Raw genomic sequence first — 27000 nt, 5'->3', positions numbered from 1 at the left:
CTGAGAGAGCAGATCCCTCCTCAGAGGAACCTGCCACGGAGAGCCGTCTAGCAGAGCTATGATGTCCGAGAACCATACTCGAGTGGGCCACCGGGGTGCTACTAAGAGCAGGCTGATGCCCTCCCGGCGGACCCGCTCCAGAACTCCCGGGAGTAGAGCGATCGGGGGAAATGCGTACAGACGCAGCCTCGGCCACGTCTGCATCATGGCGTCCAGTCCCAACGGGGCTGGATGCCTGAGAGAGAACCACAGTGGACAGTGGGACGTCTCTCGAGACGCGAACAAGTCCACTTCCACTGGGCCGAATCTCTCGCACATGGCCTCCACCACCTCTGGGTGGAGTCGCCACTCCACGGGCCTCAGCCCCTGCCTTGACAGGATGTCTGCTCCCTGGTTTTGGTCCCCGGGAATGTATATCGCCCTGAGGGACGATAACCTCCCCTGGGACCACAGGAGGATTTGATGCGCCAGTCTGCATAGAGGGCGCGACCTCAAACCCCCCTGGTGATTGAGATACGTGACAACCGAAGTGTTGTCTGAGCGTATCAGGACATGGTGGCCGCGGAGGTCCGGGTAAAAGCTCCTCAGAGCCTTGTAGACCGCCAGCATCTCCAGGCAGTTGATGTGCCATGAAGAATGCCGGGTCTCCCACAGACCTCTCGCAAAGCGGCCTTCCATGACCGCGCCCCAACCAGTGAGGGAGGCATCTGTTGAAACGGCTTTCCGGCAACATGATGCTCCCAGCACTGGCCCCTGGGACAGGAACCAAGGTTTCCGCCATATGAGGAGGGAACGAAGGCATCTGCACGTTACCCTGATCATACGAAACGGATTTCCCCTCGGGGAAAACCCCTTGGCCCTCAGCCACCACTGTAGGGGTCTCATATGCAGCAGGCCAAAAGGTATCACGTTGGACGCTGCTGCCATGAGCCCCAGCAGTCTCTGGAACTGCTTCACAGTGAGGCTGCGGCCTGGCTTCACTCTGGAGACCTTCGCCAGTATGGATTCCACGCGTGCGGGAGACATACGTGCCCGCATCGACGTGGAATCCCACACGACTCCCAGGAACGTGGTCCTCTGGGAGGGCGTCAACACGCTTTTCTTCGTGTTGAGTCTCAGCCCCAAGCACCCTATGTGGGCCAGAACGACATCTCGATGCCGAACCGCCATCTCGCGCGATCTGGCCAGTATGAGCCAGTCGTCGATGTAATTTAATATACGGATGCCCTGGAGTCTCAGCGGAGCCAGTGCTGCATCCATACACTTGGTGAAGGTGCGAGGGGAGAGTGCCAGGCCGAAGGGAAGAACCCGATATTGGTACGCTTCGCCCCCGAAAGCGAACCTCAGGAACCTCCTGTGGGTTGGAAGGATGGAAATATGGAAGTATGCGTCCTTTAGATCTATCATGACGAACCAGTCCTCGGACTGGATCTGACTCACGATGGCTGGAATTGTGAGCATCTTGAACCTGAATCTCCTCAGAGACCGATTCAGGAGCCTGAGATCTATTATCGGACGCAACCCACCATCCTTCTTGGGAACTATAAAGTACCGGCTGTAGAACCCGGAGTCCCTGTTCGCCAACGGAACCCGCTCTATGGCTTCCTTGGCTAACAGGGCCTGTACTTCTTGTTCCATAACCCGAACCTGCTCTGGGCCGACCACAGTCCGGACCACCCCGTTGAACCTCGGGGGAGGAGAACCGAACTGTAGTCTGTAACCCAGCTCTACAGTCTGCAGGACCCATGTAGATACACTCGGAAGGCATGTCCATGCGCCAAGATAATCTACTAAGGGAACCAGCCTCTCGAGGCTGGCCACGGGTGTCAACCGAGCCTCGTTCCCGATCCCCTGAAGCGGCTGGCCGGCAGGGAGAAGTCGGGAACGATTTTCGGTGGGTGCACACGTTTGCTGTCCAGCCGCAAGTCCTGTTGGAGGCAGCGAAGACAACACGCGTGTGCGGGAGATCAGTGAGGCCCGAAGCGTCTGTGACGGCGGGAACACAGCACTGATCTCCCAAGAGCTCCGGGGGGAAGACGACCTCGGTCGTTCCAACCCGGGGGGGGCAGCTCTGAGCGATCCAGCCGCAGCTAGGACCGCTTAGTGGCAGCCTTCTTCGCCTGAAGGACGGTCCTCAGATCGACCTTAGGCTCTGAAGGCTTGCCACGAGAGCGCCGCCTCTTTTGCCAGGCTCCCTCAGGAGGGGCGCGAGAAGCAACGCTCTCTTTCTGCACCTGTCGGTGCGAGGAGCTAGTAGACGGCCGAGGCTGTCCCCTTGAGACAGCCTTCCCCGAAGAGCTGGATCGACGAGGGAGATACTGCTGGAAGGCCGCCGCCTGTTTTCTCACCTCCTGGAACCTCTCGACGACGGTGTTAACCGCACCGCCGAAAAGCCCAGAAGGCGAGACCGGGGAATCTAGGAGAAAGTGTTTCTCTCTCTCCTTCATCCCCGACAGGTTTAACCAAAGATGCCTCTCCACACACACCATACCCGCCATGGAGCGGCCGATGGAACGGGCCGTCTCCTTGGCGATGCGGAGAGACAAATCGGTGGCCTTCCTGAGTTCGAGGATATCGTCCGGAGACGGGCCCCCGCCCTCGTCGAGCTCCTTGAGGAGGTCGGCCTGGTAGGCCTGCAACACCGCCATAGTGTGCAGGCAACTACCAGCCCGCCCAGCCGCCATATATGCCCTCCCTACCAGCGCTGATGTATCGCGCGCTGGTTTGGCGGGCAATACCGGGGTCTTCAGGGACGAAGCGGCCTCGGGAGAGAGGTAGCTCGCGAGAGCCTCCTCTACCCTCGGCAGTGTCCCATAACCCTGTTCGGCCGCCCCCAGTACGTTACCGAAGTCGAGTACTGGAGGGCTGGTTAGTCTGGCCGAATAGGGTTTATCCCAGGACCTACACAACTCATTGTGTAGGTCCGGGAAAAAAGGCAGACCCCGGCGTGGAGGTTGAGGCTTGCGCCTGAAGAACCGTTCATCCAGCTTACTGGGCGGCTGGATTTCCGGTTCTTCCTGCGGCCAATGGATGTTTAACTTGGCCACAGCGCGTGTCAAAACCTCCACTAGCTCCTCTGGAGCGGGTGCATGAAGCGATGGCTCAGGCTCCACTGCACCCGCCTCGACGCTCAGCACATCCGACTCCTCAGAGCCAGACAGCTGAAGCATCGGGTTCTCCGCCCCGCGGGAAGAAGCCGCATCGCGGGCTTCCGCACGGACCGGGAGAACATCGGAGTCCTCGGACGAGGATAGGGAAAGTGCCTCAGCAGTCCCATATCCTGTCACGAGGTCCCGCTGCGAGCCCCATGATCTACGGCGCCGCCGTGCCTCAGCAACAGCGGGCCCAGAACCCTGGGGCTCGCGGGCTTGGCCGGTCTCACTGAACACAGCCAGCCGTGAGCGCAACACCCTGAGCGGCAGCTTTTCACACTCGCTACAGGCGGCTCCCTCGAGAGCCGCCTTAGCGTGCTGCACGCCCAGGCATTGTACACACAAAAGGTGTGTGTCCGTGCCCGAAATGAATTGCGGACACGGGTGCACACACCTTGTGAACTGTTGCTCACTAGCCATCTTGTAGGGATATATTTGTGACAAAACAACACCAAATAGACAGACAATTTTTACATATAGCGCTTCGCTGAAGAGCAAAAAAGCTAATGTGTGTTTGCATCAGCTTCCTTTTTGTATCTTCCGGGTATGCCGTCATCTACTACGTCACGACGCACCACCAATCAGATTGGCTTGATTTCATTCATACTTCAGATGCGTAACGCTGTGGGCGTTCCCCAGAGTGTTGTCACTCGACGACGCAGTTCGAGTTCCCTCGAAGGGGAACAGCAAGAGGTTCCTCCAGCGGAGCCTCATTATTTTTAATGTGACCACACCCATGCGCACGAAAATGACTCGCATGCTAATCATCCACGTGAAGAAACGCAAAACTGTAAACGCCCTCCATCACCTCAAAACAAAGAATCAGCTTATAATTTCTGCTTTTCATCGCGTTTGGAAGACATGCTGTGAGTTTACCTTGGATTTACTTCAGAAGAAGAAGAACGCAATTTTAACATGATAATTTTTATAAAGGTAAAACATTTATTCTCACTTATATTAGTGTTATTGTTGCATAAACTTCACATTATAGGCTACTAGTTGAACTATTGGCAGACTAAAATGTGTGAAATCAACGTAAACATGTTGAAATATGAAATATAGACAGGTAGGCAACCTTTCAATGCTAAATAAAGATACACGTAGGCCTACGACATGAGGATATTTTTATGTTCTATAATATTAAACACAGCATGATATAAAAGTAGGGTTGCCAACTGTCCCGTATTAGCCGGGACATCCTGTATATTGGGCCTAAATGTCCCGAACGTGACCTCAAGCTTGTCCTGTTAATTGACTGCTACGCTGATCTAACCACATGTTCACATTGCGTTTTTTGCACGCTCAAGTTCATTATTTTAAACCTAGACCCACTACAAGCATGCTCAAATGGAGAGCATGTTGTCGTGATGCTCATGCGACACGCTCGTTTTTTTCGGGCGTCTCTGTGCCACAGTGAGATTAATTAGCTTAGCAAAGGCAGACACCACCGGAGCAAATAGTTTGTTTTGCAAACTATGTGTGTGAAAGTAAAATGTCTTTAAATGTGGCAGGAACATCTGTTTGTGTATGCATTTGTAGGTTATTTTGCAAACAAATCATTGATATCCTTGGCTGGATCCGTTGCTCTTCGAAATGAAACCGAAACCAGCCACCTTCTTCTTCTGAGGTAAATTATTCCATGATTATTTCTCACCGCGTACCAAGACGATGTAAAGTACATGAATCTGATTAAACTTGATGCGTTTTACCAAGTTGATGTCGGTGTTGACACTGTTTGCATGGATCGCCTCAGAACATTAGCGTTTGAACTAGGGCTGTACGATTAATCGAAAAATAACCGAAACTGACATTCAGAACCTCTAACCGGCGTATTTTTCCCATGTCGGTTATTTCGGTTTTCACGTGACTCCGCCCCGTCAGTCACATCAAGTGCAGTTTGCAGGCACACAGAGAGATGCAAGCAGTTATCTGTGTTTATAGATGCCCAGAATCACTATAGTAACTGCATGTTTTAGTAACATGCACAGTTTATACAGGTCAGTTAATTGCTGTTCTTATAGCCTACGTGCTGACACACACACACACACACACACACACACACACACAGACGGCGCGCGCAAGCCCCGAAGCCGCTTTCACTTTCGTGCTCATAAAGTTTGTCAAGTATGTGTTTAAAGGCTTGCCAGTTTCAACATTTAAAGCGATTGTGCACACAACAATACGGAAAAATTCTCCGTTCAGTGCTCAGCTTTTTTCTGTGACACAGAGCCGAGCTGTGTCGCGTCTCTGACAATGCGCGCCCTGAAGGCAGACCTCTTTCACCTGCGTCCTCACAAAGCTTGTCATTTGTATGTGGTTTAAGCCCTGCCAGTTTGTACATTAAAGCGAGTTTCGACCATCAGATGTGTATTATGTTGAACTAATGCCTGATATATTGTGACAAACGAGCACTCAGACAGAAGCCCGCACATCACGTGAAGATCGCGTGCAAAGAGCAGCGCAGAAACGCAGTGTCAATGCTGTCCTGTGACTAAAGTAAAGTCACTAAAGTAGCTTAGAAACTCAACCGTTATAGCCATACATTTTAATACCTTTGAAGTAAGTACAAACCACAGCTTCATAATGAATAGAGACGGTATGAGTAATTCACACACACAATCACTCTCTCATTAATGCATTCAAATAAATGTAGGCCTTCATTTATCTGTATCTGATGTACAACAAACATAAATCTTCCCCATAGATAATAACTGCTGAAAGTGAACCGTTTCCTTTAAGTATTTTAAAATCACAAAGAAATGCACTTTTTCATTAGAAAAAAAAATTCCACCTTTTAAAGGTCCTGTTCTTCGTGATCCCATTTTTCAAACTTTAGTTAGTGTGTAATGTTGCTGATAGAGCATAAATAATACCTGTAAAATGATAAAGCTCTAAGTTCAATGCCAAGCGAGATATTTTATTTAACAGAAGTTCCCTTTTACAGCGAACGGCCGGTTTGGACTACATCCCTGTACATCCTGCTTTAATGACGTCAGTAGAACAGTTTGTTGACTAACCTCCACCCACAAGAATAGGGGGCGTGGTCTTGTTGCTCTCCCATGTGGAGAAGAGGAAGTGTTGCGTTCGGTTGCGTTTGTAGTGTGTTTGTCGCTATGTCTTCGAGACGCTGTTATTTTCATCCCGGAGTCAAATCACCTTTGTTTGGCCTTCAGGGACGCTGTACTTTGAGCACATGCATCTCCCCGTTATGGTAAGAGGCATGACCTTTCCGGGCAACGTGCGCTAAGCTGCTGTCGAATCACAACACGGGAACCGCTGGCACAATCAGAACTCGTTACGTATTTCTGAAGGAGGGACTTCATAGAACAGGGAAATCCTCAAGCCGTTTTTAGGACAGTGAAAACAGTGGTATACAGATGAGTAAATTGTGTGAAAAATACTGCAAATAATGCAAAAAAACAGGAAAAACGGGACCTTTAATAGTAGAAAATATTTATAGTACAAAACTTATCAGTGAACTTACTTCTAAAACCTTATGAGGGCAAATAAAGAAAAAAGCAAAAAGCAAAAAAAAAAGAAGCAAAATAATTGTTCATTAATCGTAATTGAGGTAAAATGTTCAATTAATCAAGGTTTTTATTTTTGGTCAAATCGTTACAGCCCTAGTTTGAACAGAGATTACTGTCAGTAGGCATGTTCACATTAGCAGATAAGGAGCTGACATGAAAACGACTGACATCTCTCTCTTTTCAAACAGATTACATAAACAGAGAATATTTGTTTTCGTTTTGCATTAGATAGAAATCGACCGATATTGATTTTTTTTTTTTAATAACCAATACCGATTATGTGCCCGATAACTGATATATAGAATAATATTTATTTATTGTTTCATTTCTGTTTATAGCAACAGCACTGAACTGAACAAACTCTTTTATTTAACACTTTTTAACCCCTAGAAGTCTGAGCTCTTTTGGGGCCCTTTAGAATTTTTGACATGCTCTGACATTTGTGCTTTTTTCAGTTGCTTATAAACATATTGATGGCAAAAGTGTAATTACACTGTTTTCAACACGAACTGGGCTACCATAATGTCTAAGCAACATGTATGTGCATGCTTGTCTTTTTGAGAGAATAATGTTTATACATGGTTTAAAAAAAAAAAAAAACTTTTGACTTTTGACTAATGGGTGTTGTTGCCTAGAGTTTTTGCTTCAAACTGATGTGAGAATCATTGAGCCTACTCATTCACATAAAACAATATATTAATTTACATTTTGTTAGACATTTTTTCTTTACAAAGACTGTATGCGAGGAGGCATGAAAGATCATGAATCATGCTGGGTATCACACTTGAGAGAACAAAATAACGCATAATGAATGAGCTTCAGGTATGTGACTGAGAGGGAGCTAAGCAACAGGACAAAGGAAATATATATTTTTGTAGTTTATTTAGAATGTAGTCAACTAAGGCCTATTATATTTTAAATGATCAAAAGATTTGACTACACTGCAAAAAATGCTCTTCTTATTTAGTATTTTTTCTTATTTTCAGTCCAAATATTAAACATTTTTAAATCTAGATTAATTTACTAGATAAGTACAATTTTATGGGGGAATTTTTGCTTAAAACTAAATTATCTGCCAAAACAAGATTTCAATCAGAAATGTTTTTGAAAGAAGTCTCAAAAAACAGTAATATTGTGACACTGAACCCAATTCAGGATTCAGTAAATACAAATAACTGAATAATTGGTTATGATGATTGTTATAAGTAAAATATTTGGGGTTTAAAACAACATAAAGCAATACAATTATGATTTAAAATAGTATAGGGTGAATTCAGGTTGATTGGGACACTTTTTCCCAGTCATATAATGGCAAACATTTTCTTAATCTATTATGAATACACCCAACATGGTATAAAGAACACAGATAAACCATACATCGTCACGATTGTGTTTATTGTCTTCAAACGTGTCTATCTGCATGTTATAGTGATCTCAGGAAGCTTTGTTTATGTCAGGGAGTTCCTGGAATGTGAAATGGTATATATCTTCTTTCGTCTGTATCATATATGGACTACATGTGCACGGAGCGCCCTCCGGCTGCCAGTATGAACTGAAAACACAACACATCAGAGTATCCAGCGCTCAAAATGATTACATCTGTGCATTTTGAGGGGGTTAATTAAAGCTGGGCATACACCGTGCGATTTTCGTCCGATTTCGAGCCGAATTCTGACTCGTGCGACTCGTTTTTTGGGTCGGGCCGAGTTTCAGCTTTGTTGTGCGTCATTTGTCATGAGGTGTTCGTGCAGTGTACAGGGGGAAACGAGAGGCGACAAACCTCTCCCGACCGGTAATCGGATGGTCGGATGAATTTCTGGCATGTCAGAAATTCTGGTCGGCCCTCGTGAGGTTATAGCACAGCTGAAGCAGAGCTATGAACTGATTGCCCTATTTCTCATCACTGCGCGAAAGCAGAAGTTGAACCATTTCATCTTTAATGCAGCAAGAAAGAAAACGAAAAGAGGGAGATCTTTAAAGGTCCCATGGCATGACATTTGTCTATTATTTTATAATGTTTCCTGAGGTGTACTTATATTGTTAGTATGATTTTTACATCATAAAATGTCATAATTTAGAAATATTCAATATATTCAATACTGATGTTTGCCCTGTGGCTGAATGCCCTGTTTCAAGAGGCGTGTCTGCTGTGAGACTTCAGTAAAAACGCCCACTGTTGTGATTGGCTGACATCTTTGCATTTGAAATGAGCGGAGGGGGCGTGGTTTAACGAGGTCTACGACGCACGAGCAGGCACGAGCTGCTGCCAGAGAGACGGATGGACCGGAGTTCACTTCTCATCAGTTCTGTCAGTCTCAGTTCAGTGAACTGTCGTAGTTACAGCATATACTTCAGGTTATTAGTCTATTTCTAGTCGGAGGGACTGTCACTCATGTCAGAAAGTTAGTAACTTTAGTAAATTATGGATCAGCGCTGACTGGAGACGCGATTCAGAACGATTCAGTCCGATTTGGTGAACTGATTCGGTTCACTAAAAAGAACCGGTTCAAAAGAAAGATCGTTCGCAAACCGGACATCACTAATGTACCAGAGATGGAGCTCAGCGATTGCAAACAAAGTTATTTATAGTAACTACTGAGTTATGAGAGCACTGTCAGTCAGCGCGAGTTTATTGTGTTTGTATCTGAGAGTTCTGAATAAACACGAGTCCCAGTCACACCGAGTTCGTCTTCATCATTATTACCAACTTTGTAACACATGCAAAGTACCATTACAGCTGTCGAGATGAACGAGTTATGAGTAAGTGTTGATAATAGCATTATTTTTAGATATGTTCCTATCATATGAAAAGCGTCAGTGACGCACATTGAGTACACAGCGCAAACAAAGACACAACTGCAGTAATCGAATGTAATCCAGTTTATTGTGGAGCTAGGCTGCCTAGCCCGGATATGCTCACGCTTACCCCCCTTCTGCTTAATCTCGCGCCGCGTAAGGCACCTCCGCTGTAGGCCAGATGCAGTACTGGGGGTCGGGGATGTTGAAGGCCGACCGGTCAGTGCAGCCCGAGCTTCAGCGTGTGTGAGGTTTATCTCTAAAGATGTTACTCTGCTGATGTTGAGCAGAAACGACTGTATGCACATTTTAGAACAGTTAGACGCGACAAGGACGTACAAAAACACTGACTCACAAGATAGAAAACACGAAAACACCGCTCTGTCGGGAGAGAGAGAAGCCGCTGCGTGTGCACGAATAATAAATAATTAGCTACACATCAGAAATCACTGATCACAGATCAGAAGGAACTGAAAAAAGACTTCTGTTTTCATTTGTACATCCAAACACTGAGAAACTGCCAGCGTTCACTCGTTCACAACCCATGATCTCTCGAGCGTTTGCATGGGCGTGCCAGATTCTCTGGGTGGAGGAAAGGGAGGTAACCGTTCCTGCTTGGAAGTCAAACCAGGAGACTTCAGGATTGGCTAGTCTGGCCTGTCATTTTCTCAAAGGCAGAGAAAGACAGCCAGAACTCGGTTTTACACCAATCAACATTTCTATCCACTTGGGGACAATATTCAGGCTAGGGGAACTCATATTAATGTTGAAAAACCTCATAAAATGAAAATTTCATGCCATGGGACCTTTAAGTTCTGTAGGCAGTTATCAAATAGAAGCAATTTATCAAACTGTTGCATGCCTCCAGTTCATGTTGTAGCCTATCCAGTACCTCTTTAATTCATTTAGCTGCTTGATCATTAATTTTGTTACAATTTCATTATTTATTTACTTTTATTTACTATTATTTAATATTTACTTAATTTTATTATCACAGGAAATGTTTTTTTTGTTGTTTTAAATCATGAAGGCAAGTCAGTGGAGATCACGCAATGTGCGCGAAAGTCGGTGAGGTCTCAAACCTAGTCAATTATTCACAACAGAAAGTGAAAGTAAAATCTGACAAGCTTTCGGCGCATAGTCTCACAGAGACAAATCTTCTTTTTGTAGGCTAGCCTATAACTGTCTTAATTTATATTCTTAATATTTCTCTTGTGGCCCATATTGTGAAAAAAAAATTAGAAGAGAGGTATTGGCCCATTTCGTGTTAAACAAGTTGTTTTTGAAATAAAGCTGCTCTTACTTTTCATTGATACTGATATTATTACAGTGTTCTGATATAGACTGATAATCATTTTAATTATAGGCCTATAATTCCTTGTTTAATTGGGCAAAATGTTTTTAAATAATGAGGAGTTAGCTAATCTATTATTTTATTATGCAGCATATCGGTTATGCATTGATGCGTTATAAAATTATTGCGGAGGCAAATTAAATGTAATATCAATTTAATAATAAAATTAGGCCTACCCTAATAATAGTAATAATTTTTATACATAAATTGTAAATGCTAAATCCTCTTGATATCGATAGCTGATGCATTTGAAAGGCTATCTCTCTATTATAGCCTACACTATGGTCTATCATCGCACTAGGCACGGGGGTTTTATCGCGCATATTTCACTCGTACAGTGTGAGCAGACAAGTCACGCTCAACGATCAGACTGCACAGTGTGAGCACGTAAATCATGAGCTTTGGCTTTTACATCGCATGCGATCTACTCGTACAGTGTGAGTAGGTAACCTTGCTGAAATCGCACAGTGTATGCCCAACTTAAGTGATGCAAGTTATTTTACCTTTGAACATTGTCGTTGACTCATCCCCCCTCAGATGCAGTGCTTTTTTGGCTGCCTTGCCTGCAATTCTCAAAACAACCACAAGACAGCACCATTCATCAGTGAATCTGATATTACAAAACTGATACCCGATTATGGGAAAATGCTTAAATATCGAGAAAACAATATATTGGTCGACCTCTACATTTAAAAGTAGAGACTTAAATGTTTTTAGAGCTATATAATTGCTCATGTCTGTGTGACAAGTAGATGTGCTCCAGAAAAAAGTTCACAGAGACAGAGACAGCGGAAACACACCCTGTTTGTTTTCTTTATTTAAAAAAAATTCTTTATTTGTCTATATTACAAAAACTGTAGACATTTTACAGTTTCAAATGATGCTTTTATCTGTATATGATCATAAATGACGGAGTATTTTAAGATTTTGATGCTATGTGAAGAAAATCCAGCAAAACCTTTGTCGACCCCAGAGGGTTAAATTCATTGCAGTGGTCCATGCAGAAACCGCTCTTATGCATGCTCTGCATGTGTTGTTATATATTAAATATTGTGTTGGTAGTCAAACTCCAGCTGTAACTACATTGTGAGGAAAATGCAAACAACACTTTTGTGTTGCTGTACAGAGGAAACATACAAGCTAGCACATCAAGCTTTGTGTTTGTTTTTTTGTGGTGGTTGCGAAGCAGATCATCACTATTATTATCTCACATACTTTGTCTTCTTCTTCGACTTTGTTGTCCAGTCCTGCTCCTGGAGTTGGAGTTAACCTCTGCAAAACAATAGCAGGATTGGACACCCCTGATCTAGCTAAAAATCCCATTGACTTAACTCTGACAAGAGAAGCCATATCTTCATTTGACTCTACCCAGCAAGCAGCCAATAAGGAGCTACATACCATTCAGCTAGAGCACCATAACATCCAACCCCATAGATTTCCATTGAAAAAGAATGAACAGCATATCTCTGGATAAGAACATCATAGAGACGAGGGATGTTTCTCAATATGCATTTTTGTATCCTTCTGTTTTTGTCGTCATCATCCACTGTCAAACTGCAATTCCAATACTCAAGAACACAAGTACCAAAAATGCATAAATTACCCGGATGTGTTCTTGACACAGATGATGTATCAGACTATGAGAACTCCTAGTTATGACAGAACTATGATGGAAAATGATATTGATTACAATCAGTGTATTTGATGTGATATTTTATTTTACAGAGCACATCTTAAAATTTAAAGAAATATATATTGTACAGCTACTCATATTGGGCAAATATAAGAAAAATGTGTCTCTGTAAATTAATTTCCTGCATTTTGTAAATAAAGCATAAATCTAAAAATCTTTTTATTCTGCTCTCACAATGTGACAAAGACAGAACAGACACTTTACTCTTGTGATGTGGCCACCCGATGTAATGAACAATATCCTGTGAAATACTCTTAAGAATCTCTCATTTCTCTACCCAAATCCTCACTCAAATCTCTTTCCCAGTATGCTTCACAGGTACACAAATCAAGTAATGCCAACAGGTTTGTATGAGGGTTGTTTTAGAGATATCTTAGTATGAAATTGAGTCTGTGTTGATTGTATCTGAGGTCTGTGTATAAATTTACACACACACACACACACACACACACACACACACACACACACACACACACACACACACACACACACACACACACACACACACACACACACACACACACACACACACACACACACACACACACACACACACACACACCACACACACACACACACACACACACACACACACACACACCAAAATATGGAAAACATTATTTTGTATTATGTAACTTGCTAATTGAAACACAGTAATGAGTTTTCATTCCATTTAGCAGGCTATAAACAACCCCTTCTCATTGAAGAGACAGTACAGTATCTAAAATGAGTATCAATGAGGGGAGAGAAGAGAAATATTTCAAGAGCGCAGAATCTCCAGAACCAAGCTGGGTGTCTAAGAAGAGTGACAACTGTGCACAAATGATCCCTCCAACCATCAGCGATGAACCAGCAAGGTTTGACCCAAGGTGAGACACTAGCCAGTACTGGAGACATGAAACTAAATGTTAATAGCCTACAGAGCAAAAAAGAGAAATAATTTACATAGCCTATATGTGTATTAGATATCACATTTCAAGCCATGTCAGCAGTGTGACATACTTCATCTAAAAGTGTTTGTTTTAAACAGCATTATGTAATATAAGTAATTAAAACAAATGTATTTGTCAGAGTACTGAAGTAAATTATAAGTAAACAAAAATGAAAATGTTGAAAAGAGATGTTGACCAGTTAAATATCTTTCCCTTACACTGTTTTATGAATATTAAACTAAAATGTTTATTAAAATAAAAGATCTTGCCCATGTAATTGTTCACCTATGTAGGGCTGCACGATTAACCAGAATAAAACTGAAATCATGGCTTAGTGTAGGGATGTGACGGTGAGGATATTTTCCCACCGGTAATCGACGTGTGACAACACAGATAATACCGGTATTAATACCGGTATCACCGGCGGGGGCTTATAAATTGCTCATTTGAAAGCGAAAGTAAAATGTGCATGTCCACATGTCATAACGGGGCTGAGCAGAGCGTGCGTTTTCAATTAATTCCTATGGAAGTTGAGCTTCCACAGGAATTAACTGAAAACCAGTGGACACGCACCTTAATGAAAAACACAACAACAAAACAGTACAATGACACTCGTTTAAATAGGTGCTTTTACATTTCGCTTTGAAACCAAATCTTCTGCAGTCATCTTGTCAGTCAGCTCACTCTTGTAGTGTCTGTTCTCTAACTGAACTAAATTATTTTAGTACTATAAAAAAAAATCTAAACGACGGTGGGGGCGATGCCGTGGTGGGCAAGGGATCAAGGCTGGACTGGTAATCTGGCATACCGGGCATTTTCCCGGTGGGCCGACGCACTTTGGGGCCGATACAAGGTTATTTATTTATTAAATTTTTTGCCACGGACTGGCCCATCATGCAGGGACAGCGGCCCATTGGTTTGTCTTCTGAATTGACAGGCCAAAGCGAGAGAGACCTTCCCTCCTCCATAGACTGTGTCCATATTAGGCGCTGTTTAAAAATTTGGGCGCATGAAACTGCAAAAGGCGAATATCCGCGCAACAGCGCTGCCGCTGACGAACGTGCGCTGCGTTTCTGCTGCTCTATGACGTGATGAACCGGCACTTTGACTCCGAATGTTGTTTTACAATCGTGTGATATGGGAACATTAAAGGTTCTGTGGTGAATCAGCTGAAAACAGCCGCGACCATGTAAATACATCACAAGGTAAATTGGAAAACAGCAATACACACAACTACAAACTTGTCACTCTAGCACAACCAAATTCAATAGTTTATTATTATTTATTTATTTATTTATTTTCGAAACCATATACCTATGGTAATGAGGAGCATGATTTTACCTGTGACTACCATACAGTTAAATGAAACTGACCTACAGTTAAACTCAGTTAAAATGTCATTACACTCTAAAAAAAAAAGGTTCTATATGGCACCAAAAATGGTTCAAAAACGGCTCGTAATCATAGGGGAACCTTTTTTAGTGCTATATAGCACCAATTTTGGTGCTTCAGTGGTTCTTCAGTGGTTCTTCAGCGGTTCTTCACCTGTTCTTTGACTAAGGTGCTCTATAGCACTAAAAAAGGTTCCCCTATCATTACGAGCCAAGAACCATTTTTGGTGCCATATAGAACCTTTTTTTTTTTTTTGAGTGTAGGGTAATTTAATTATAATTCAACAAAACAGCTTTAAAGCCTGGATCCCATGCATTAAAGGGATAGTTCACCCAAAAATGAAAACTGTGTCATCATTTACTCACCCTCAAGTTGTTCGAAACCTGTATGAGTTTCTTTGTTCTGCTGAACACAAAAGAAGATATTTTGAAGAATGTTTGTAACCAAGCAGATAGAGCAACTATTGAATACCATAGTAGGAAAAAAAATACTATGGTAGTCAATAGTTGCTCTATCTGCTTTGTTACAAACATTCTTCAAAATATCTTCTTTTGTGTTCAGCAGAACAAAGAAACTCATACAGGTTTCGAACAACTTGAGGGTGAGTAAATGAGGACAAAGCTTTTTTCTCTGTAAATGTTTTATGAACTTTTTAATAGATCTAATGAAATTTAACAAAATGTTATTTCAATGAGAACCTCATGAAAGATAGATATCATATCAGTGTGTTACATAAATTAGGTGTTAACTCTTGAACATTTTTTTATTGTTTTTAAAGGGGTAGTTCAACCAAAACATGTGAACGTTTACTCACCCTAATGTCATTCCAAACCTCAATTAATTTTTGTCTGTATAACATAAAACAAGTCTTTTTTTGTCCATACAATAGGCTATTCAATGGTATAGCCTATGGTTTGGTTGCCAACATTCTTCAAAATATATTCTTTTATGTTTCACGGAAGAGAGAAAGTCATACAGGTTTGGAACGACATGAGAGTGAGTAAATGATGACAGATTTTAAAAGCAGTAAATTCACTTTAATATATCCTAGCTCAAAATCAGTGGTTTACTGTCAAGTGCATTTCTGTGTGACAAAATTGCAATATTACGTTTGTTATCATTAGTTGTCCCTGTACTAGATTTATTTATTTACTCCAATTTAAGGCCCTAACCCCAGTTTAAACATTCAAGAGGAACTCATGGGCCGGATGGGCTGGGTTTGCCAGGGCCGAATTTTAGCCCCAGTCCAGCCCTGCAGGGGATGTAACCAATGTTGCGGCTGAACACCGGTAACACGTCAACCCTGACTATCGCAGAAAGCCTTCAGTGATAAATCACAGGACAACATTGACAATGATTTTCTGCGCTCCTGAATGTTTCTCTGTGCCCGTGAATCGTGATGTTCACGTGAGGTGTGAACTACTGTTTGTATGAGTGTTCATGTGCCACAATGCATCAGCTTAGTAGTTATAATGATACACATCCGATGGTCCAAAATGTTTATTGAAGACGCAAGTGAAAGTGATCTGGCTTCAAGGCTTGCGCGTTGTCAGAGACACGACGCAGTGGGTGTGGCTCTCTGTGTCAAAGAAAACAGCTTGTGATCACTGAACTGAGATGTTTTCCCTATTGTTGTTTTTGAATGGTCTAAAATTGCTTGAATATTCAAACTGGCAAGCCTTAAACCATATACAATATACAAACTTTCATGAGGATGCAAGCGAAAGTGATCTTGCTTCAGTGCTCGCTCGCTGTGTGTTGACTCTGTTTGAGTTCGCCTCCATGTTGCTTCCATACCGCTGACTGAGCGGGCTGTCATGTGACTACACACGCGGTAGTATGTTTTTAAGGTGTACGTATTAACAGGATAAAAAGAAAATATATAAGATACATGGGAAAATTATGTTGGATAGAGTTTCTGAATTTGAGGCCATGTGTGCGTCTCAAACAGCTCCCTAGTTCAGTAGTCAGGGCTGACTATCGTAGCAAGCCTATTAGAGATGTTTGCAAAAATCACATTATCAATCATATTAACATTCACTAACCTTTCACTGTTCTGAACAGGTTGGGATGACCAAAATCTTATTTCATGATATGAGTAATTTAATATTTTTTAAATGTAATTTTATAATTACAATATAATTATTATTTTTTTTAAATCAGCAAAAATGCAAATTACAAAAAATATGACAAAAACAGTGCTTTATTTTTCAGTTACAGTAGGTCTATTTAACAGTAGCATTCAATAAAGAAATTAAATAAACATATATAAAAAAAACTGCTTAGTCTTCACACTATAAATTAACTATACACTGATTCCTAATGAATATATTAAAGTTATTCAGTCAAGCATGGGGTGATTTTTCTATTGTTGTTTGATTAACATTAATCACACAGAATATTAGATCAGGCCCTTTAAGACCTGCACGGACCAAATTCTTTGGAACACATCCGATTTTTTATTCAACTCTCTATACGCTCACTAAAGACATACCTGAATACTCGCCAGGACGTGCATTTTTACATATTTTTGACCATTCAAACCCAATAATCCGCGAAAGAGAACTGAATCCTGATCGCATGTTGTCTGAAAGGCGTGTGCGCTCGCTTCAGGTCAGGATCCGGCAGCACGAGCACGTCCTGCGCCACACTTTATTTTCTCATTCATGCATGTTTCTGTTGCTTTCTTTGTCATGTGCTGCACATATATATTTAAGGCGAGACACTACAGGTGAATAGGGAATTTTTTTTAATTACAAGATATCACTGTGAAACTTCTCCAGTTTATTACTGGCATAAACATAAGAAAAAATGTATTACAAGTTTTGTGTAAATGAATGTTTTAATATGCAAATGAGGCCTTATATACTTAAATATACGCTCATTTGCATACTTTTCCAAAAACAAAATCTGGAAATTGGAAAGGACCATGTTTAAAATTCTTGGTTCTATTTGTTGACATGTTAGATGAGAGGGCTTTTACAGAGGGGATTCTGGATATCTTATTTTGTGCTTTAGTAAATTAGAGAATACTGACAATAGCCTTAAAAAATTTATTTTCGCCATGTTTTTTGGAGTTAAAGGACCTATAACTCAGGATAGGAATGATATATCAACAAATCCCTCTGTAAAAGCCTTCAGAATATAGATCAGTATAAGACTGCAAAAGTTGGTGCTTGTAGGTGCTACTGAAGTGGATATATCTTGACTCTGAGTGTGAGGAAAAACTCATTTTGAGAAAACGGCCTTTAAAGTTTTATACTGTATAACTGCATACATTTCTATAAAACCCCCAACCTACAAACAAAATATATATTCAGTTAATTAATATCAGTAGTGTATAATATTTAAAACACGTGGAAATTGATAAATTAATACATTATTAATAGCAATAGCTATTAGAGAACTACCTTAAGAGAACTACCTTAACAAGCACCAGTCACAAAAACTGCAGACGAACTGTCCCTGTTTGTTGTATTGGTCCATCTATAACTATTTGAATCTAATTCTGACGGGGTTTCGTCGTCTAATCTGTTGTTGTTTACTTTCTTTTTACTAGCTCTTGCTACTTGGTCTTTTCTGTGAGCGTTTATGAGCCGATTTCAGCGTTGTCTGCACTTTCTCTCAGGTGGAGAATACACAAGCAAGCGGCAGCGCGTGAGAAATTCACATCGACCAATCAGATGTGGTTTTCGGCTGCGAACTTTTGCGGTTGGTCAGTTCTACAAAGGAAATTGCCATATTTGGATTAGCCAGCGCTGTGTGTGAGACTGAGAGCTTTACAATGATACCAAGCATGACACGTTTCTGTGAATGGAGACGGCACGAGAGATCGCGCTAGAATAACTTTTGATGATTTTGGGTAGAAATCTAAAGGCGCACGGTGACAAAATATAATGAAATAACCACCGGTTAATGTGTAATGTTGACATTTTTTTTATTTTGACATGAAAGCTTACATTTTAAGGGAGCAAACTGGCCCAAAATCTCAAAATTGACCACTGCATGAAAAAACGATGTTTTCACCTGCCGTGTCTCGCCTTAACTTGCCTCCATTGTTTAGTGAACGGTGGAAGCAGAGCTCTGCACACACGTTCTGACTCTGAGTTACTGCACTCTAAAAAATGCTGGGTTAAAAACAACCCAAGTTGGATTGAAAATGGACTAACCCAGCAATTGATTTGTTTTAACCCAGTGAATGGGTCGTTTTAACCCAGCGGTTGGGTTAAATGTTTGCTTAAAACAACCCAATCGGGGCATGGTAAACCTGAGCACACTCTAAAAAAAACTGGGTTAAAAACAACCCAAGTTGGGTTAAAAATGGACTAACCCAGCAATTTGGTTGTTTTAACCCAGTTTTTTTTAGAGTGTGTGCTCAGGTTTACCATGCCCCGGTCGAATGCTGTCTGAGTGGGGCTCGTGTCCTGGCTGCAGGCTCTCCAGTGTGAATCGCAGTTGGGGCTTGTCTGTCCAAATATATCCTAGGCTCTCCCGTTTGCGTCGCAGTGTGGACTCTCCTGTTCGAAGGCTGCGTGAGCTAACTCACATATTTGTATCGTGAGCTCTCCCGTCCTAATGCTGTGAGTGTCCCCATTTCACATGCTGTCAGCGATAATTCATACTCACACCGTTAGCTCCCTTCAGTTTCCAAGTCAAGTCTCGAGCTTGAGCTCTCCACCAAGGACAGCAAGCTGAAATATTTGTATTTCCTATATACAATTCAAAGATTATATGAACATGTGAACTCATGAAAGGTGTAAAAGTTCTGATGTTATTGGTTTCATTTTTTTACATCACAGAAAACAGCTTTTTTAACGGGTGTGTAGAATTTTTTATATCCATTGTATATCTGTGAAGAGGAACAGATTAAAATGGTGATGTCTGTGCTTTGTCTGCAGTTGTGGGAAGGATAATCTAAACCACAGTCAGTCCAGATGTGGAGTCTGTGAGCAGATTCTGCGAGATCCGGTCTATATCAACTGTGGACACAGTTTCTGCAGACAGTGCATCAGCTTCTACTGGGAAGAGTCCAGACCATCAGAAGACTTTGACTGTCCTCATTGCAGAAAGAGATCTATAACACGTCCTGTTCTACAAACACACAAATTCATGGGAATATCCAGTTCTGTTGGTTTTGTTCGCGGTTATTCACAAACAGCCGTGCAGGAGGAAAATAGAGACCTGCAGAAACCAGTGGATGATGAACTACAGCGGGTCAAAGACCAACACAAAACCAGAATGAAGAGCAAGTTTGAGGGAATGAAACTCCAAGAGAATGAAACCCTCCTGAACAGGATATACACACAGCTCTACATCATAGAGGGAGAGAGAGCAGGAGTGAATGAAGAACATGAGGTTTTACAGATGGAGAAAACAGCCAGAACACAACAATCACAAGACACTCCAATCTTCTGCAATGACATCTTTAAAACTTCACCTGAACCAGGATGTGAGGAGAAACAGCAAATAAAGACTGTTCTTACTAAAGGCATAGCTGGAATCGGAAAAACCGCCTCTGTGCAGAAGTTCATTCTGGACTGGGCCGAGGGAAAAGCCAATCAGGATGTAGATTTCATGTTTGTGCTTCCAATTCGAGAGCTGAACTTGATCCGAGATCATCAGTACAGTCTTCACAGACTTCTGCTGGACTTTCATCCTGAACTTCAAGATCTGGATTTAAAGATTTATGAGGAGTGTAAAGTTGTGTTCATCTTTGATGGTCTGGATGAAAGCAGAATGACACTGATGTTTTCAGATGCTCAGAAAGTTTGTGATGTGACTGAGAGTTCATCAGTGGATGTGTTGATGACAAAGCTCATGAAAGGAGAGCTGCTTCCCTCTGCTCTCATCTGGATCACCTCCAGACCAGCAGCAGCCAATCAGATCCCCTCCAAATACATAAACCGTCTGACAGAGATTCAGGGATTCAATGAGCCTCAGAAGGAGGAATATTTCAGGATGAGAATCAGCGACGAGCATCAAGCCAGCAAAATAATCTCACACATCAGAAGAGCAAGAAGCCTCCACATCATGTGCCACATACCCGTCATCTGCTGGATCTCATCCACTGTGCTTCAAAAGCTCCTGAAAGAAGATCTGAGAGCAGAAATCCCTCAAACTCTGACTGAAATGTACATCCACTTCCTGCTGATTCAGATCAACATGGGGAATCAGAAGTATGAAGAGAGAGATCCAGAGAAACTCCTACAGTCCAACAAAGAAGTGATTGTGAAACTTGCTGAAGTGGCTTTCAAACAGCTGATGAAGGGCAATGTGATGTTCTATGAGGAGGACCTGAGAGAGAGCGGCATAGACGTCACTGACGCCTCAGTGTGTTCTTGGTTTTGCACTGAGATCTTTAAGGAGGAATCTGTTATTCATCAGAGGAAAGTCTACAGCTTCATTCATCTGAGCATTCAGGAGTTTCTCGCTGCTTTCTATGCTTTTCACTACCATCTTTGTACAACAATGGAAGTACTAAAGTTTCTTGCACTGCATAATATGGTTAAAGCAGCAGTAAATGCAGCTCTAAAAAGGAAAAATGGACAGCTGGATCTGTTTCTGCAGTTTCTGCTGGGCGTCTCACTGGAGTCCAATCAGAGACTCTTACAGGATCTACTGACACACACAGAGAACAGCTCAGAGAGCATCAGGAGAACCACACAATACATTAAAGAGAAGATCAAAGATGGTCATGTTCTCTCCACTGAAAAATCCATCAACCTATTCCTCTGTCTTCTGGAAGCGAAAGATCAGACTCTGTCCAGAGAGATTGAGGAGTTTGTGAAATCAGACAATCACTCAGAGGAGCACTTCTCTCCTGCTCACTGCTCAACAATCGCCTACATGCTTCAGATGTCAGAGGAGATGCTGGATGAGCTGAACCTCAAGAAATACAACACATCAGATGAGGGTAGAAGAAGACTGATACCAGCTGTGATCAACTGCAGAAAAGCCCTGTGAGTGATTCGTTCTTTTATACTTATGGAAGGGACTTAATGTTTCTACATAATTTGGCAATTAAATGCAGGTCTCTTTTAAAAGTATTTAGGAATTTAATATTACAATTGTTCATTAGGTTGACCTGAGGTAACCAACCAAATGCAATCTACCCATTTTACAGTCAACAAATAAATGTATCAACTCTTTCTCCGCTAGTGTCTTCTTAAAAAGTTGCCAGTCAGTGCCAACATTTTTTATCATATTCACAAAACTTTAGTGGCCCCCAGAATATTTTGTATGAATATGTAAACATTTACATTTAGTCATTTAGCAGACGCTTTTATCCAAAGCGACTTACAAATGAGAGCAAAAGAAGCAACTAGAACAGTCAAGGGCAACAGTATGCAAGTGCTGTAGCAAGTCTCAGTTAATCTAGCTCAGAACACAGAGGACTTATATTTTTTTTTATAAATTAGACAGACAGAAAATGAATAGAATGATAAGTGCTATTCTTGATTGGTCAGGTGCTGCTGGAAGAGATGTGTCTTTAGGTGTTTTTTGAAAATGGCTACAGACTCGGCCGCACAAATTGAGATAGGCAGGTCATTCCACCAGGTGGGAACGGCCCAGGAAAAGGTCCGTGAGAGCGATTTCATGCCTCTCTGGTATGGCACCACAAGGCGTCGTTCACTAGCAGAACGTAAGTTCCTGGAGGGTGTGTAAGTCTGAACGAGCGAGTTTAGGTATGTTGGTGCAGAGCCAGTGGTTGCTTTGAAGGCGAGCACCAGTGCCTTGAGTTTGATGCGAGCAGCTATTGGCAGCCAGTGCAGACTGATGAAGAGAGGCGTGACGTGCGCTCTCTTCGGCTCATTAAAGACCACCCTCGCCGCTGCATTCTGGATCAGTTGCAAGGGTTTGATAGTGCATGCCGGAAGGCCCGCTAGAAGAGCATTACAGTAGTCCAGTCTGGAGAGAACAAGAGCTTGGACCAGTAGTTGTGTGGCATGCTCTGATAGGAAGGGTCTAATCTTCCTAATGTTGTATAATGCAAATCTACAGGATCGGCTTGTTGCAGTGATGTGGTCAGTGAATTTTAGCTGATCATCAATCACAACTCCAAGGTTCCTGGCTGTCCTGGACGGAGTTATGGTTGATGAACCTAGCTGAATGGAGAGATTGTGGTGAAGTGCTGGGTTGGCAGAGACAACAAGAAGTTCTGTCTTTGCAAGGTTAAGTTGAAGGTGATGTTCCTTCATCCAGGCAGAAATGTCTGTTAGGCAGGCAGCGATACGAACACCAACCGATGGATCATCTGGTTGAAATGAGAAGTAGAGTTGAGTGTCGTCGGCATAGCAGTGATAGGAAAAGCCATGTTTCTGAATGACCGATCCCAGTGATGACATGTAGATGGAGAAGAGAAGTGGTCCAAGCACTGAGCCCTGGGTAACTCCAGTAGCTAGATGATGTGACTTAGACACTTCACCTCTCCATGACACCCTGAAGGACCTACCTGAGAGGTAAGACTTGAACCACTGGAGAGCAGTTCCTGAGATGCCCATCTTCATGAGAGTTGACAGGAGGATCTGGTGGTTAACTGTGTCAAAAGGAGCAGACAAATCCAGTAAGATAAGTACTGTGGATTTGGAAGCCGCTCTTGCCTGTCTGAGTGCCTACGTAACCGAGAGCAGGGCAGTCTCAGTTGAGTGGCCGCTTTTGAAGCCGGATTGGTTGATGTCCAGGAGGTTGTTCTGTTCAAGAAACGTAGACAGCTGGTTAAACACCACTCGCTCAAGTGTCTTTGCAATGAAAGGAAGAAGGGATACCGGTCTGTAGTTTTCTAAAAGTGCTGGGTTTAGAGAGGGTTTCTTAAGCAGTGGGGTTACCCGAGCCTGCTTAAATGCTGTGGGGAAGGTCCCGGTGTGAAGAGAGGTGTTGACAATGTGAGTGAGTGCAGGAGTAACAGAAGAAGAAATGGCCTGAAGGAGGTGGGTGGGGATAGGATCAAGCGGACAGGTAGTGGGCTGATTGGAAAGGATGAGTTTGGAGACATCTGCTTCAGAGAGCAGAGAGAAGGAGGGGAGCGTGTGTGTGATGGTTGTTGAGATGTGCGTGTCAGTTTGTGGTGTGGAGAATTGACTGCTGATGGATGAGGTTTTGTTTGTGAAAAATGATGCAAAGTCATCAGCAGTAAGAGTTGATGAAGGAGGAGGGGGGGGGGACAAAGGAGCAAAGAGAATGTTTTGAAAAGTGGGAGTGAGGATGAAACCATAGTGGATAGACAAGAGGGAGAGAGCGAGCGTAGATTACGCCGAAAGGTGATCTGTGGAGGAGTGTGTGTTGTGTCAGGAGTCAGTATGAGGTTAAGAGTGATGAGAAAGTGATCTGAGGTGTGCAATGGAGTAACTAAAGTGTTGTCTGTGGAGCAGTAGCGTGTGTAGAAAAGGTCCAGATGGTTACCTGATTTGTGAGTAGCTGTAGTAGATACTCGCTTAAGGTCAAATGAGGTCAGAAGAGTGGTGAAGTCTGCAGCCTGGGGTTTATCAAGGTGGATGTTGAAGTCACCAAGCAGTACCGAGGAGTGCCATCCTCAGGGAAGTGAGAGAGGAAAATATCCAATTCCTCTAAGAAGTTACCCAGTTTACCTGGAGGGCGATAAATAACTACAATATGGATTTTAGCAGGATGAGTGATAGTGATTGAGTGTGATTCAAATGAGCGGTTGCCAGATAGAGATGTAATGGGCTCAAATTTCCAATCATTTGAGATGAGCAAACCAGTACCTCCACTCCTCCCAGTCGGGCGAGGGGTGTGTGAAAAAGTGAAATTATTTGAGAGAGCTGCAGGAGTGGCAGTGTCTTCTGGTTTGATCCAGGTTTCAGTTAGAGCCATGAGACTGAGATGTGAATGAGTGGAAAAAGATGAAATAAATTCTGCTTTGTTTACAGCAGACTGGCAATTCCACAGACCAATTGGAATGGACATTAATGTAGTAGAGGAAATAGGTACACTACGCAGATTATTAGGATTACGGTGTCTAGAACGTGATGAGCGTGACTTGCGGGTGTTTGAGGTAATAGTAGTGATTTGGAAGCACATAGTGAATACGGGTCAGAGAAACAAACAGATAACAACAAGCAAAACACAAAAGTGGACAAAGTAGAAGGAAAGCTATACTCAAGTGCCTTGTTGTGTCCTTGCTCGAGTGGAGTCGCACAAAGTAGAGTCAAATGGTCTTTACACTCCTCGGTCTTCACACGATGAGGGCTTCACACGAGGGCTGCCGCTTCCGCTGCCGCGGAGAACCGCTCACTTTATACTCACGTTAATTGTCCTTATTGAATACAGATGGCTACTCCCAGTGAAACGCGTTGGGCTCGCGCAAGGTCACGTGACTAACAAACGACACTTCCAACAAACAGACAGCCAATTACACCACACAGACAACGTTCTGACTAGCAGCTGAACTACAGATCAATTGAGAAAATGGAAACAGTACTCACAGACTAGTTGTTCTCCCTGAAGTTCGATTGCTTCTCTCTAACTCAAATGTAAACAACAAAGCTTTTATACCACGCTGGCTAGCGGCCACGCCCAGTGAAACGCGGTGGGCTCGCGCGAGGTCACGTGACTAACAAACGACACTTCCAACAAACAGACAGCCAACTACACCACACAGACAACGTTCTGACTAACAGCTGAACTACAGATCAATTGAGAAAATGGAAACAGTACTCACAGACTAGTTGTTCTCCCTGAAGTTCGATTGCTTCTCTCAGTCAATAAATCAAAAGAAAGAAAAGATCCTCTGCTTTTAAAACACAGCAACAACATTTTTCTCATTCATTCTTTTTTTTAATCAACACTTGAATGATTGTAAGTTTCATAAATAAAAAAAAATTAACAAAAAGCTGAGAAATATTTGTTTTTGTCAAAGACTATGTCCAGATTGGATTCAGAATGATGATCAAAACATAGGTCTAAACAATAAAATTAACCCCTAGAAGTCTGAGCTCTTTGGGGCCCTTTAGAAGTTGACATGTTCTGACATTTGTGCTTTTTTCAGTTGCTTATAAACATATTAATGGCAAAAGTGTAATTACACTGTATTTATCACAAACTATGGGCTACCATAATATCTAAGCAACATGTATGTACATGCTTGTATTTTTGAGAGAATAATGTTTATGCATGGTTTTTTTTTTTAATTAAGGCCTCAAAACACACAATAGATATGTGTCCGCAAGACTTGTGACTAATGGGTCTTGTTGCCTAGAGTTTTTGCTTCAAACTGATGTGAGAATCATTGAGCCTACACATTCACATAAAACAATACACTGATTTAAAATTTGTAAGATACTTTTTCTGTACAAAGCCAGTATGCGAGGAGGCGTGAACGTCAATGAATAATGTGGGTATCATACCTGAGAGACAAAAGAACGCACAATGGTCCGCATAATGACCTGCATAATGAATGAGTTTCAGGTATGTGACTGAGAGGGAACAACAGCAGCAAAGGAAATATATTTTTTTGTAGTTTATTTAGAATGTAGTCAAAAAATAATTTATAATTTATAATCTATCATTTATTATATTTAAAATTATCAAAAGATTTGACTACACTTTTTTCTTGTTTCCAGTCCAAATATTTAAAATTCTTAAATCAAGATTAATTTACTAGATAATTAAAATTTTCTGGGGGGAAAGATAAAAATGAAGTGAGTTTTTGCTTAAAACAAGCTAAATTATCTGCCACAACAATTTATGATTTATTAAACCATAATTTATGATTTATTAAACCAGTTTATTAAAACATCCATTTATGAGATTAAAGGAATAGTTCACCCAAAAATGAAAATTAGCCCATAATTTACTCACCCTCAAGTCATCCTAGGTGTATGACATTCTTCTTTCAGACAAATAAAATCTGAGTTATATTACAAAAATCCAGGCTAATCCAAGCATTAGAATTGGATTCATAGCTCTGTTTTTGAAGTCCATAAAAAGTGCATCTGCCCATCAAATAACATGCTCCACGTGGCTCTGGGGTGTTAATAAAGAACTTCTGAAGCGAATCGATGCGTTTGTGTACATTTTTTTTCCATATTTAAAACTTTATCAAGTAAACTTTCGATCGACCACCTTCGCTGTTCAATTTATGGAAAAATTGTTGAAAGTTACCCTGCCGATCGAAAGACTAACGCGACCAGGT

At 42.2% G+C, this 27000-nt stretch overlaps 1 protein-coding gene across 2 annotated transcripts in view; it reads left to right on the top strand.

Annotated features, from left to right (window-relative positions):
* Positions 1–27000, top strand: part of LOC307128007 (protein NLRC3-like) — a 103885-nt gene that overhangs the window by 14151 nt on the left and 62734 nt on the right. Inside the window, exons 2-3 of one of the 2 annotated variants that reach the window (XM_079819525.1) lie at positions 13203–13394; positions 19748–21808. In XM_079819525.1, coding sequence (XP_079675651.1) covers positions 13252–13394; positions 19748–21808 — 2204 coding nt within the window. In that variant the 5' untranslated portion in view covers positions 13203–13251. The remainder of the gene's footprint in view (positions 1–13202; positions 13395–19747; positions 21809–27000) is intronic. The other variant, XM_079819524.1, reaches the window with a different exon arrangement.

Source organism: Gobio gobio (genome assembly GCF_949357685.1).
Source record: "Gobio gobio genome assembly, chromosome: 6".
Taxonomy (NCBI): Eukaryota; Metazoa; Chordata; class Actinopteri; order Cypriniformes; family Gobionidae; genus Gobio; species Gobio gobio.
The sequence above is the reverse complement of the archived record's forward strand: the minus strand, read 5'-3'. Positions and strand labels throughout refer to the sequence as shown.